A 14366-nucleotide genomic window follows, 5' to 3' on the forward strand; every position below is an offset into this window, starting at 1 on the left:
TGACTGTTACGTAAAATATCATGCATAGTGTCACAAACTATGTGACGGCTCTGACAATAAGCAGGTACAGTACAAGGTTTGTTGAGCATATCCACTCACCAGCCACTTTATTAGGAACACCTGCTCATGCATGCAATTATCCAATCAGCCAATCATGTGGCAGCAGCACAACGCATAAAATCATGCAGATGCAGGTCAAGAGCTTCAGTTAATGTTCACATCAAACATGAGAATGGGGGAAAGTGTGATCTCTGTGACTGTAACCATGGCATGGTTGTTAGTTTTTCTGAAACTGATTTTCACACACAACAGTCACTAGAGCGTCAGTTCTGTGGGTGGAAACACCTTGTTGATGAGAGAGATCAGAGAACAATGATCAGACTGGTTCCAGCGCACAGGAAGTCTACAGTAACTCAAATAATCACTCTTTACAACCATAATGAGCGGAAAAGCATCTCAGAACGCACAACATGCTGAACCTTGAGGTGGATGAGCTACAGCAGCAGAAGAGCACATCAAGTTTCACTCCTTTCAGCCAAGAACAGGAATCTGAGGATAAAAAACTGGATCTCCTGGTCTTTTTCCCATCTTTAACTGCCCAGTTCCAGTTAACTGAAGCTCTTGACCTGTATCTAGATGATTTTATGCATTGTGCAGCTGCCACATGATTGGCTGATTGGATAACTGGCATGAGCAGCTGTACAGGTGTTCCTACATTGTAGTGGCCTACAATATCACATGGCAGACATTTTTGACAGATGTACAACACACACTCCTGTGACACTTTGACCTTGCAGGTTATGTAAAAGCAGGAGCAGGATGTTACTGTTATGTATGTAAGATGGAGGAGGGCCACTCCAGCATTGTACGTAGTCATATATTGTTCTAGAAGAAAGACCTCCAAGTCTTGAGGAAATGATGGAGGAGGATAAAAGTTCTTTCAATGAAGAAAGCTTGAAAGAAGGGAGAAGATATGTGTGTTTTTCCTGAGCATTCTTCTCAAACACACTGCTTCCTCTAAGACACCTCTCCTCGTGCAAGATTAAAGGCATGATTTACTCCGTTCACTAGCAGAGCGGGAAATGTCAGCCATTGTCAGCATGTTCTCTCCCTCACTGCCCTTCACTCTCTCTGAGAAATACACACAGCTCAGCATATCGCTGCCGCTTCCTTACACATGGACTGTCATACTGATGCATTCTCAACTTCCCATTTTCAATCTGATCCATCTCACATCTACAAAAAGCTTAGTAATCGCTGATGATGCACACACACACACACACACAGCTCCACATCCATCATCTTCTGTCTTTCACATTAGTGACCAACAGTGAAGGTAAGTTTGACCCTGTGAGTGGTTTGTTATAAAAACGCATTAAGGAACTGATTCTCAGTACCAACAGACATTATTAGCACCATATTTAACTAAATTAAAGGCATATATGTGAACTGGACTCAATCTAACAGACTCATGTCTCAGTCATAGACTCGTGAGAACCAGGTGAACGGTAGGAGATCTGGTAACTATGAACTTCTCTGTTCCTTCACAAGGGCAAGAACTGATGCTCCTCAGTGGAAAAATTTATGCTGTAAACAAACAGTGACCTCTAGTCATGATGTTAGATGGGAGGGTTAAAACTTTCCACCAACAGCTCAACAATTATTAAAACTGTTAGGGTAGAGCAATGCGTTATATTACAAGGTCTAATAAGAATGATATGGGGCAAGCGCACACACACACACACACACACACACACACACACACACACACACACACACACACACACACACACACACAGCTGTATTTGTGAAAAGAATGTCTCAGCGAAGCGGACTGCATCTAGGGGGCGTGTCAGTCTGTGCAATCACCTGACATGACTGTCACTGATTGGCTGCATGAATCTACAGTCTGGGCTAGAAAGGAACCAGCCCCAGCCTCGCTTCTGTACACCATTGTGTGTGTTTTTCTTGGTGGTGCTGTTACGCTGAGTTCCTCAGAGCCTCAAAATAAGACATTTGTTAATAGTCTGATACTAAAAATGAGATCGTATGTTGATTTATTTATTTATTTATTTTAAATCACAGAACCCATAATGGATTCGGATTGAAGATGGAGAATTGAGCTCTGCTGCTGATGTTCAGTGTGGGCTGTGGTGCTGTGCTAGCATGCTGGCTAACGATAGACAGGAAACTATTCTGTTAAAGTGCATGAGGAGATTGGGATCAGTGATAACCCTGTCCTGCTGGAACGGATAAAACCTTCACTCTCTGAACCAAACAGCAAGTCGCTCATATTCATTAACAGCTGTTTTCAGTCACCACTTGTTTTTACCCCACAACAAATTCTGTGCATGAAAAAAACCCAAACACTTTATCAAAGAGATTTTAATGTTTAGATTTACAAACAATAGCCAGTATCCATCTTCAGTTCTGTATAACAGTAGAGACTCCTGTGCCTGGCTGCTTTAAAGTGTGTATTACTCACACTTTCATCTCAGTCCAGCAGCAAAGCATTCATACACACGATTGAGATGAAGGGAATTGGGGTGAAGTTGTGGGGTCAGGGCCTCATTCAGGAATAGGTTCCCCACACTGAAACATGTCCTCTGCGTACAGGTCCTCAGGGAGCTCCTCGTCTCCGTCAGTGAAGTATGTAGGGAAGGGAGGGTTCCTGTTCTTCACTAGGTGTCGAGGCAGAACCGTGTCTCGTACCTGACAAAATGTGGCCACAAAAAGTGAGTACAGTGAAAAAGGAATAAACAAATTACAAACCAGAGCTAACAAACTACACCTTTAGTCCCGTGTGTGTCTCATCACGCAGAGATGTAATTTCATATACAACCATGCAAGAGCATCAAGTTACACACTCAAGTACAAACGTTTCCAGAGTATTTAGAAAATGTATAAATATATGTATGTGCACACTAAACTCCAAACTGCTGCCTCAACCTGAAGAATACACTGATCATCATAAATCCAGTACATGCACACTGGAACGGTTCTGAGATACGGAGAACACACTGGAGATGGCTACAGCAGAAAAACAACATCTCCAAGACAAAAAGGTGTGTGTGTGTGTGTGTGTGTAAAAATGTCGGAGTGATTTTACCTTCACCAAGCAGTTTCGGTGGCCAGGAACAGAGCCGTTCACATACAGGATGTTATTTTTGGTGTTCACCCTCCAAACCTGACCAAGAGGGAAACGGAAACACACACACACACACACACACACACACACACACACACACACACACACACACACACACACACAGGTTTGTCCTTGTGTGTTAGATCATTACAGTGTTGAGCCAGGAAGTTTAAATTAGGTTGTGTTTGATCATGTGTAAAGACAATGCACAACAGCTTCTAACATAAACAGCTAGAACTCGATGGGGATGCTGCCGCCTCCAAGTCTAGTGCTTTCAAAAATGTGACCTTTCCATGACCTTGAAACAGTTTAGATCATTTTCAACCTACCACCTACCACCTAGTGACGGAGGGATGAAAACTGTTAATGATTGTGAATGTGTGTGAGCACCTTCAGGCCAAAGGCTGTGTCATAAATGTTCCCCATTCTGCCTGGCATCTTCTTTCCTTTGAACACTTTAGCAGGGTCCTGCAAGGACACATGAGGCCAACTCATCCACTCATGAGAGCAAAGCATTCATATTATACACACACACACACACACACACCTGCACACACACACAGGTAAGACACTCACCCCTCCCGGTCCCAGAGAGCCTGGTCTCCTGTGGGTTTTGGTTTGGCCGTGAGTAGCTGGCTGACCTTTGAAACCCCAGCGCTTCATCACTCCCTGGAAACCCTTTCCGATTCTGTCCAAGTACATCACATGAACTGGAGCTTTTTATACAAGATTAAAGATAGAGTAGCTACTGCTGATTAAAATACTGATCTTCAAATAAAGTTCCACATAAAAATCCACATTATGCAGCACGAGTTACTGAATGGAAACGTGTCTTTTAGTGTAATTAATCATGCATTTGAAAAGATTTAGAATGCACCAATTTATGTGGATGCATTCTGGCAAGTCTCAGATATAAACCCCTGATTTATTCACTGAAATGTTCTACAGTTTGTCCATAAAAAGGGGAATTTTATTCCTGTATTATAAATCATACAGCAGCACGAGTATACACCGGCCACTTTAATAGGAACACCTGCACCCCTGCTCATACATGCATTTATTCAATCACGTGGCAGCTGTGCGACATAAAGGTCATGCAGCTACAGATCAGGAGCTTCAGTTCATGTTCACACTGAAGATCAGAATGAGGAGAAAAGCGTTCTCAGTAGCTTTGACCGTGGCATGACTGTTACCTTTACTCTCTCTCATCAACGAGGCGTTTCCACCTGCAGAACTGCTGCTCACAGGATGTTTTTTGTTTTTCGCACCATTCTGTGTAAACTCTAGAGACTGTTGTGTGTGAAAATCCCAGATCAGCAGTTTCTGAAACACTCAAGCCAGTAACAGCCAGGCCACAAGTCACTGAGCTCACATTTTCCCCATTCTGCAGGATTTTATACACTGTGCTGCTGAATGTTACGACTGAATAACTGCATGAATGTGCAAGTGGACAGTGAGTGTAATTCTGGATCTGACCAACATACTGTACATTAGAACCTGACGCACTACCTGTAAATAACTACCAAGGAACATACACAGTAAATGACTCCTGCATGTACAATAAACACGTTTTACAGTAAGAGAGGCCCACAGAGATACGCAGCTCTGTGCAGTGTGTGTGTGTGTGTGTGTGTGTGTGAACGGAAAATAAATGAAACGTGGAGTCCATGGAACGCTCCATGCAGCAGTTGCCTTATTCAGTTTCAGACAAATGCAGTGGCATATGCTAACACCCCCATTACCTACAGCCAATATCTGATAAGTACACTACTGTGGTTAATCATTCACTAAAAGATTCACTAAAATGATGAGACAAGGAACAAGAAACTAGCTCTTTAAGCTCGTCTGACTGGTTACGGTGTGGACTATACCAGAAAAACTGTTGTTGTTGGTGAATACAAGTGTGTTGGTCAATTAGCCATAGACAGTATTACACTGGCACATTTTCAGGCATTTTGTCTTATTCTCGTGTGTCCATGAAGCACATACCAAGAGGTTTTACTCTAAAAGTCATGCCTATGTATATTTAACAGATTGTTGCAGAGCTCCTCTCTCACTCTTGCGCTCGCTCTCTCTGACATGGGCAGCAGCCATTCACACCTCAACCACTTTTATGTTTGTTTGAGTGTAAATAGGGAGTTTTATACATGAGGTGTGCATGAAACCTGGGATTCTGCAGGAGCCAATAAAAGGGTGCGGCACTTTTCACTCTCACGCAGGCAGAAGCACGTGTTCAGAAATGAAAAAGAGAAATTCCACATATTCAACATGAGCACTCCTTACTAATCACCAGGTCCTCAAACAGGTTCTAGACAAACTGGTCACAATGCTAAATTAACCACAAGCATAATCCCTCTCACTTCTCATCATTCTAATGAAATGGCTCCTACACCAGGCTAGTTTGATCTGCGTACTGTCTGACCACTTCTGTCTAATTACTGTGAGCAGCCCGTATTAAACAACCACCTTTCATATTAAACAATCTGCTTCTTGTGGCAATTTAAAAGAAAATTATCTCAATTATCTTATCAATGTGTAAACTACTATTGTTTGCACTTTGGAGAAATGGACCAAACACACTCATTAGGAAATGATGGAGGCAACAGTGAATAAAAAAACAAATACCTGGGCGGGCTTTTGATTAAAAAATGACTGTTCACAGCTCCAGTTTATACGACAGGTTATGAACAGTGTTCTGCTTCCGTGTAGGGGAATCAGTGAGGTATCACTTCACTCTGGTTAAATCAGTTCGCTAATAGCATGCTCTGAGCTCTGAAGCCTGAGAAAAACGCGCACACCTGAGCATATACGCTACCTGGCTACAGAAGAGGAGGACTCGATCATCTCAATCGTACAAGAACAGATTCATATGGACTCTGAACAGAGAGGACGTGTTTCGAACACAGGCCTACGTCAACAACACAACTTCATTAACTGCAGAGACAGGACTTAAATGATCTAAACACAGTCAACACTTCTGGTGTGATTTGCGCGTGTTTATTAAATGCAGGTTAGGACCCTGTGAACCGGACCGTCTCACACGGATCTGCTGTCAGCACTGAAATATGGCAGCAGTCAGTTTCTGAAACGGGACTAAAGGAAGAAAAATTAAAGTGCTGCATAGGTCGAGTTATTATTCTAATCAAGTCCCACACTTTTTGCACTGTGTGTGTGTGTGTGTGTGTGTGTACAAGTTTGTGTGTATTTTGGTTGGCTAGTAATGACCAGATTATAAATGATGATCAGTTTGTTAGTCAACAATCTCTAACAAAGATGCTCTGTGTAAAAAGCAATGTACCTCCAGCTGAAGTGTGTGTGTGTGTGTGTGTGTGTGTAGGCCTTTCATGATAACATTATTGTCTTATCGTATGATATATGCACATGACCTCGATCTTGCCCACTGTGTTTACATGCGTGTTTGTTTACATGAGAATGAATGTCACCGTGTCGTGTTCAGCGCGTAGAGACGGAAATAAATGCAGTTTAAGGGTTTTATGTGAGATACAAGCAGACAAATCCAAATCGTGACTCAAACTCAGTAAACAGAGCACAGGCACAGGTCAGGCGATCAGCACACAGCAAAAGCAGGGACAATCCAGACTACACTAACGAGAAAATGGAGCTAGGTCAATAACTTGGAGAACAACAACATGAAATAAAAGGTTCAGCAAAGTCAGGAGACGAAACACTGGACTGCACGCGGCGCTCGGTGCGAGGGAGAGATTCCTGACACCAACATTTCACACTGCTTCTGTCCTCTCGTCTGCTCTGAATCTAAGATAAAAATGCACAATCGAGTGCAAGAACTGTGTGATTTATTGAAGATATTCAATTTTCAATTCAGTTTTATTTGTACAGTGCTTTTAACAATGGACACTGACAAAGCAGCTTTACAGAAATAACTGGATAGACAGATGTGTAGCAAGCACTAGCGCTGATTTTAATGAAAACATACTGTTGAAAAAGTGACACGCGAGACATTAACAACGCACTACCAGTGTTTTTTGAAGAAGAAAAATCTGGAAGGAATAGTTCTAGTGTTTGAGATAGATAGGAACCTGAAGCGCTTCACTAATTAACTCACACAGATGCATCCTACACACACACCTGAGATTAATCAGACACATAAACACAACATAAACGTAATATTACAGCTCGCTTCTGCACATAGTGACGAAAAAACACACAAGTGGAGCTGAACTTCAGTAAGACGCTCGGTAGAACGGTACACTCTTTCCGTAACAACACACTAAAACATGGACAATTAATCACTACAGCATAAAGAATTCATATTACTGTATTAGAAGACAAAAACTATGCTATTATATCATTATAGCAGTGGCATAAAATGGTCTTAAAATGACAAAATCGTTAATTGCAATTATTTCTAGTAGTCTAGTAATTGTGACAGGCCTGTCCGTGTGTGTGTGCGTATGTGCGCGTGTGTGCGTATGTGTGCGTGTGTGCGTATGTGCACGCATGTGTGTGTGTGCGTATATGCATGTGTGTGCGCGCGTGTGTGTGTGTGTGTGTGTGTGCGTGTGTGTGTGTGCGCGCGTGTGTGTGTGCGGTCTACAGCAGGAAGGACATGTACAATAAATATGGACACTAGTTCAAACACAAGTCTGTTCTGTTGAACATCCAGCTGAACTGCTGTAAAAACACTAACAAATGGCCAAAAATAATACAACACAATCAGGCAAATGAAAATAATATCATATAAATCAATTATCTGTGAAAGTTTCAGTGCTAGAAGATTACCACCTGGTAAACATGGCAACTGTAATAAAGTTAATAATTGCTAACTTAAATTTTTTTTTTTTTTTTTTTATAATAACGTGTAATGGTTTAGGTGAAGATCCCTTCCTGGAGTGTGTGTAGAACTCTTACGTCTTGGCTGTGACATCCACATAGTGTCCTGGACGAAAGTGTGCAGCATACAGAGGAGTGCCTGAACAAACCAAAGAGAATAATTATGATAAATATCATAGAGTATTCCCTAAAACGCTTTAGTTACTGCGAGCTGAAGGGTGAGTGTGAGGCAGAGAGACTGTTGTAAATATATACTGCATGTCTGGTTGTTAGTGCACCAGTGGTTTCCTTCTTTTTCAGGACATTCCACATTGCTGTATTGCCAATCTGCCAGTTTTATGTTTACGACATCTCCCCATCTGATTGTGATGGCTCAGCCTATAATGGTTTGCTGGAAAACCAACCAAGCGCTATCTCCATGTGGGTGAAAAAAATAACAGTCTGAACACTGCAGCACAGAAACCCCTCTGCACTGAATTCTTACTACCTGGCTTGATGACAGCATTTTCAGTCACACGGAACGTCGTCAGTTTTTGTTTAGGGGGAACTCCAACATTCTGGAACATCTCCAGGTACTCCGCCGACCTCTGAAAGACGAAAGACACAGTAGATACTACACAGAAAGGGTTCATTTATTCATTATTCACGAACTTTACAACAAACATATGCTACACCTTCACTCTTACAGCTCTCTGCAATTCTCCTAAAGGTCATCTTTTTTTTTTTTTTTTTTTTATAAAAAAAACTTAATGCATTTCCTCATTAATGAACTGAAAAGTGATAAAGAACATCTTCCTCTCTCTTTATTTGCCATCCATCCATCAGTGCTATCACAGTATTGTGCAGAGACAGCTATTTCACTGAGACAAATGCGTCCAAATAAACCCAATCAATGCAGAGAGAGAGAGAGAGGGAGAGAGAGAGAGAGAGAGAGAGAGAGAGAGATGGGGGTTGGGGGAAGAGACAGAGAGAGGGGGGGGGGAAAGAGGGGGAGAGAGAGAGAGACAGAGACAGAGAGGGGGAGAGAGAGAGGGGGAGAGAGAGGGAGAGAGAGAGAGGGAGAGAGAACTGGGAGGGTGGAGTGCGAGAGCTGAGTGAAGTGGAAGCAGAAAGAGAGGTGGAGAAGCAGTAGTTCAAGAGGGCACAAAACAACCGCAAACTTAACTGCCTCTTTTAATTCTCTGCAGCACAAACACTCAGCAAGGTGACCTCCACACACTCAGCAACTCCCCTATACAGCACTCCAGTTCTCATTATTCAGCCACTCCAGACAGACCGCTGCTTGAGCCTATTACATAAACTGTTCTCCCACAAAAGTCAAGGATGTGAATAATGAGGAGGAATGAAGTGTGTAAGGTGGTGGGTTGTGTCTCATCTCCGTCCTGTAGCTACGTAGTACATCTGTGTGTGAGAAAGAGAAAAAACTCTCACTGCAAACTCACATGAAAGGGAGAGACGTCTTTAGCGCCCACAACCAGAGCAGCCGACCTGCCGTCGTACGCATCTTTAGGTATATGCTTTATCACGTGGCAGTCCTGCACCTGAGACACACACACACACACACACACACACACACACACACACTCAGTAGGCATGCTGGTGTTCCTTCATAATAACCCTGTTTATTTAGATGGTACAGCGCAAAGCCGTGGAGCATGTAGCTGTCAGTGGGCCGTTCGTTCACACAGCAGGTGTTTATATAAATAGCACACTGTATAAATAAATCAGCAAAATCAGTGCTCAACATGTTCAAGATGAAGATCTTTCCATTGTTGTGGTCCACTGATGACTCATGAAGAGTAAGTGGCCTCAATCAAATATGGCCAAATCTGTTCCTGATCTATAGTGCCCTGAAAACAGGACAGAGCTCCATGACTGGCAATGACTTTATCTAAAATAATATTCATGAATAGAAGACATCAGCTGAAATACTGGTGTAACTGCGTACTTGGATATAAGCGAGATAATTTACCCTGCTGGCAATATATCTTTACAATTTAACAATTTAAACATCTAAGTGGCCTTAAACTACAGGGATATCATAATAGCAGCACTGGTTTCCAGTTTAAAGGCAATCAGAATTTCAAAGACGCGTCAAATCTGCCATAAAACTGATCTGGTTCATTCCTTCAGTTTAGGCTTCTGTTTACATTTTTCCAGCCCAGATATCGGCTCCGCTCAGCGTCAGAACAGAACCGAGGGGCTCGACTGACGAGTCCAAACATGTCGCATAGAAAACACTGGATACATTATTTTAATATGATTACAATACAGGTGAAGTAAACAGTAATCTGAAACTCAAGTAACATGTACACTCACCAGCCACTCTAATAGAAACACCTGCTCTTTCATGCAGTTACAGTGCTTATAGAAAATCATCATACCCTGTGAAAACCTTTACCTTTTGCCACATTACACCCTGGAAAATAAAATAAATTAAGTCTAACTTTTTTGAGCATTATAACCCTCATCATTAGATAGACAGATAGATAGATAGATAGATAGATAGATAGATAGATATACTTTATTGATCCCATGAGGGAAATTCTTGTGTTACAGCAGCATGGTCAGTGGCAAGATACAAAGCAAGATACAAGATTAAAGTGAAAATATCCTTTTAAAAACTTCTGGAGGATTATTAAAAATTAATCAGTGAAATGCCTGGCTTGGTAAAGTGATCAGCCCCTTAGAGAATACCATTATAAACTTGCTCAGGTGCAAGCAATCAACTTCCAGATTAAACACCCGGCTAACTGCTCCACCTGACATCAATAGTAATGGTGTTGATTACTTCAGAATAAAACGAGCTGTTTCTTGAAGATTCCACTGTGAGTAGTGCATGATACGGCAAAGAATTCACCATGGTTGGGAAAGTGCTTTCAAAAGACCTTACAAAATCATTTCAAAGGCTTTAGCTCTCCCTCGGAGTACTGTTCAGAGCATCATTAAGAAGTGGAAAGCGTATGGCACCACACACATGACAGAGCCAGGAGGACATTGATAAGAGAAGCTACCAAGAGGCCAAAGGCAACTTTGAAGGACCTACGAGGCTTTATGGCTGGGTCTGCTCAGTCTGTGCATGTGACAACTATCTCCCAAGCTTTACACAAAGCTGGCCTGTATGGCAGGGTGGCACGAAAGAAGCCTTTCCTAAAAAAGTGTCACACTCAGTCTCGTTTGCGCTATGCAAAAACACATCTGGAAGAGTCTGATACCTTCTGGCAAAAGGTGCTATGGTCTGATGAGACCAAAATTGACCTTTTTGGACTGAACTCCAAGCGCTAGGTTTGGCGAAAAGCAAACAGCACACCACCCAAAACACACCATACTTACTGTGAAGCATGGTGGTGGCAGTATTACGTTGTGGGGGTGTTTCTCTTCAGCTGGGACTGTGCGATTGGTCATGATTGAAGGGAAAATGGATGCTGCCAAGTACATCCAAATTCTTGAGGAAAACCTGCGTCCCTCTGCTAGACAGCTTCCAACACGACAACGACCCTAAACATACTAAACAAAACAACCACGAAATGGCTTAAGGATAAGAAGGTGAATGTCCTTGAGTGGCCGAGTCAGAGCCCTGACTTAAATCCAACAAAAATCTGTGGATGGATTTGAAGAGAGCAGTCCATTGCCGCTCACCACAGAATTTGACTGAACTTGAGCAATTCTGCAAGGAAGAATGGGCAAATATTCCCCAATCAAGGTGTGCGAAGCTAGGCATATCCAAAAAGACTGATGGCTGTAATTAAAGCAAAAGGTGGCTCTACAAAGTATTAAGTCCAGGGACTGATGACTTTTCCAACCCTGTTATTCTAGTTTTATTGTTTTTTATTAATTTGCAGAACTGTTGTGTTTTTTTCTTTCATTGGTTTGATGTTGTAAGGCCAAAATTGTAAATAAAGCTGGAAAAGTTATTTGGAATGGGGTTTGATTTCAGGCTGTATGACAAATAAAGTAACTATTTCAAAGAGGTATGATGATTTCCTATAGGCACTGTATCTAATCAGCCAATCATGTGGCAGCAGCACGATGCATAAAATCACACAGATGCAGGTCAAGAGCTTCAGTTAATGTTCACCTCAAACATCAGAATGAAGAAATGTGTGATCTCTGTGACTTTAACCGTGGCATGGATGTTGGTGCAGATGGGCTGGTTTGAGTTTTTCAGAAACTGCTGATCTCCTGGGATTTTCACACACAACAGTCTCTAGAGTTTACAATCACCTGGTCTTTCTCCAGTCTTCAGCTGTCCAGTGTGGGTGAGTCTGTGCCCATGAGAGCCTCAGATTCCTGTTCTTGGCTGACTGGAGTGAAAATCCAGTGTGGTCTTCTGCTGTTGTAGCTCATCCACCTCAAGGTTCGATGTTTTGTGCATGCTGAGACGCCGTTTCCACCCACAGAACCGTCCCTCAGTCAGTGTATTTTGCACCATTCTGTGTAAACTCTAGAGACTGTGGTGTGTGAAAATCCCAGATGATCAGCAGTTTCTGAAAAACTCAGACCAGGCTATCTGGCACCAACAAACAGATGAAGACTACAAGTACCTGCAGCATGGTCACTACGTGCCGGTCTCCTGACTTGGTCCACACCGGCATCATTCCCAACTTAACCGCCACAAGTCCAACCCTCCGACTCTCTGTAAAGACATGTTTAGGCTCATACTCTGATATAAGCAAACTCTCTAGAACAACCTCTAAAAACACCATTTAAGATGAAGTGTGTGACTCACGTTCCTCCCACTCATGCCGAGGCCAAGGTTCATCCTTTAGAGGGTTCAGTTTGGCCGCTGTGAGCTCTCTGTACTCCTCCGTCACTTCTCTCTTCAGAAACTCCACATTATCTGCAGTCAGATGTTCATCCCACCATGTAGAGGTCTTGACAGTCCTCACACAATGAATAATGGCACCACTAGTAGACAAATAATTATACAACTTAATGTGTTTATTTGCAGTAGCTATATAAATAGTGACATTTCGTGTTTATGCTAGCTAGCTGTATGTGCCGGAGTAGCTAACTATTGCCATATTTATACAGAAAATGCTGAATTTCAAATGGCATCCTACACATACACTCAGGGGCCTGGCACAGCTAGCATATCCATGCACTCTGTAGGAAGATGCACTTCTCACCCCGCTGTACCCTGTCCATCAAAGGACCAGAACATTTTTGTTTGGTGGTGGAGCTTTTTGTTTGTTTGGTGGACAGAGAGGTGTTAAAACTCCTGGCGAGGCTGCTGTGTCTGATACACAGTCATGCCCGTGTCAGTGATGCTCTCTTCGTTACGGATCAGGGCTAACACGGTGTGAGCTCACAGTGGGTAACTGCACACAACTGCATAACTGTGTCAGTAAATATTAATATATGATTCCTTGTGCATACTAAAATGTAATTCATAATGAAAGTAAATTAAGAGTGGCTCCAGCGTCCCCGGTTTGAGCTCGGGTTACGGTCTGTGCTGATTTCCACACATGCTCCCTGTGTCCTGGGTTTTATCCGTGGTCTACAGTTTCCTCCCACCTTTAAAAACATGCCAGGATGTGGCCTAGGTACAGTAAATTGCCCCGAGTGTGAAGGAGTGTGTTCAGCTCTGCAGTGGACTGGGTCCCATGTTCCCAGGACTGGCCCTGGATCCTTCACCAGGAGAAAGCAGTTACTGAAGATGAGTGAATGATCAAATAAATAACTCTGCAGTAGTGTCGTGGTTCAGCAGCACTCTGTGGTGCCGTGCATCACTGTCACTAATAATAATAATAATAATAATAATAATAACCATCAGCAGCTTGCTGAATGTATGCTCTGCGCTCTAAGCCAACAGCATGATGTATGGGACTCAGCCTAGGTCACCTGGCTGGCTAGCTAGTTAGCATGTAGCTGTGCGCAGACACTCACCCTTCCGCTGGTGTTCCTGCTCCAGCTCGGGGAAGAAGCACAGCCGCTGTGCGGAGAAGCCTGCAGGTCCACACCGCCATCTTTATTCTGATCACAAGCTGTTTAAACCTCAATTCATCACACACACAAACACGCCATTCTCGTGTCTGTCCTGAAATGTCAGTACCTCAAGTTCCGGTGTAACGTTTTAAAGCATCCGGCGGAGCGTTTGGAGTGTTTGTAGTTCCGCTCACATATTTGTTCCGCTTTTCTCTAAATCTGACCCACTGGAACAATTAACAGTATTAATTAACAGTATTAATTAACAGTATTAGAAAGGTTCATATAGACTGGCGTGAGCTAAAGCGTGATTAATTAGGCTAGAGTTCACTCCTGGACATTTGGGCATGATGTCTACCCTCAGAGCCCACTATGAGCTTATACATATATATATAAAATACTAATAACACAGGCATGACTGGTGTCCAACAATGCCTCATTATTCTGTATAAATATTAAAATAATTCAATATTATAAA

The 14366-nt window shown here is 42.6% G+C and overlaps 1 protein-coding gene across 1 annotated transcript; it reads right to left on the bottom strand.

Annotated features, from left to right (window-relative positions):
- Positions 1 to 2370: 2370 nt before the first annotated feature.
- Positions 2371 to 14049, bottom strand: mrpl3 (mitochondrial ribosomal protein L3). The gene is made up of 10 exons (XM_034298774.2): positions 13850 to 14049; positions 12690 to 12868; positions 12505 to 12596; positions 9403 to 9501; positions 8448 to 8547; positions 8039 to 8099; positions 3725 to 3836; positions 3539 to 3616; positions 3110 to 3187; positions 2371 to 2712 (listed from the first exon to the last, which is right to left on the bottom strand). The coding sequence occupies exons 1-10, from the start codon at positions 13927 to 13929 to the stop codon at positions 2569 to 2571; spliced, it is 1023 nt and encodes a 340-aa protein (XP_034154665.1). The 5' UTR covers positions 13930 to 14049; the 3' UTR covers positions 2371 to 2568.
- Positions 14050 to 14366: the final 317 nt, after the last annotated feature.

The sequence above is a fragment of the Pangasianodon hypophthalmus genome, chromosome 23 (assembly GCF_027358585.1).
Source record: "Pangasianodon hypophthalmus isolate fPanHyp1 chromosome 23, fPanHyp1.pri, whole genome shotgun sequence".
In the NCBI taxonomy this organism is placed as follows: domain Eukaryota; kingdom Metazoa; phylum Chordata; class Actinopteri; order Siluriformes; family Pangasiidae; genus Pangasianodon; species Pangasianodon hypophthalmus.

Coding starts and splice junctions, on each gene's coding strand:
- mrpl3 (XM_034298774.2), bottom strand. CDS start 13,929: ATGGCGGTGTGGACCTGCAGGCTTCTCCGCACAGCGGCTGTGCTTCTT. Junction 8,100..8,447: donor AAATGCTGTCATCAAGCCAG/GTAGTAAGAATT, acceptor TGGTTTGTTCAG/GCACTCCTCTGTATGCTGCA. Junction 3,837..8,038: donor GTGGATGTCACAGCCAAGAC/GTAAGAGTTCTA, acceptor GTACTTGGACAG/AATCGGAAAGGGTTTCCAGG.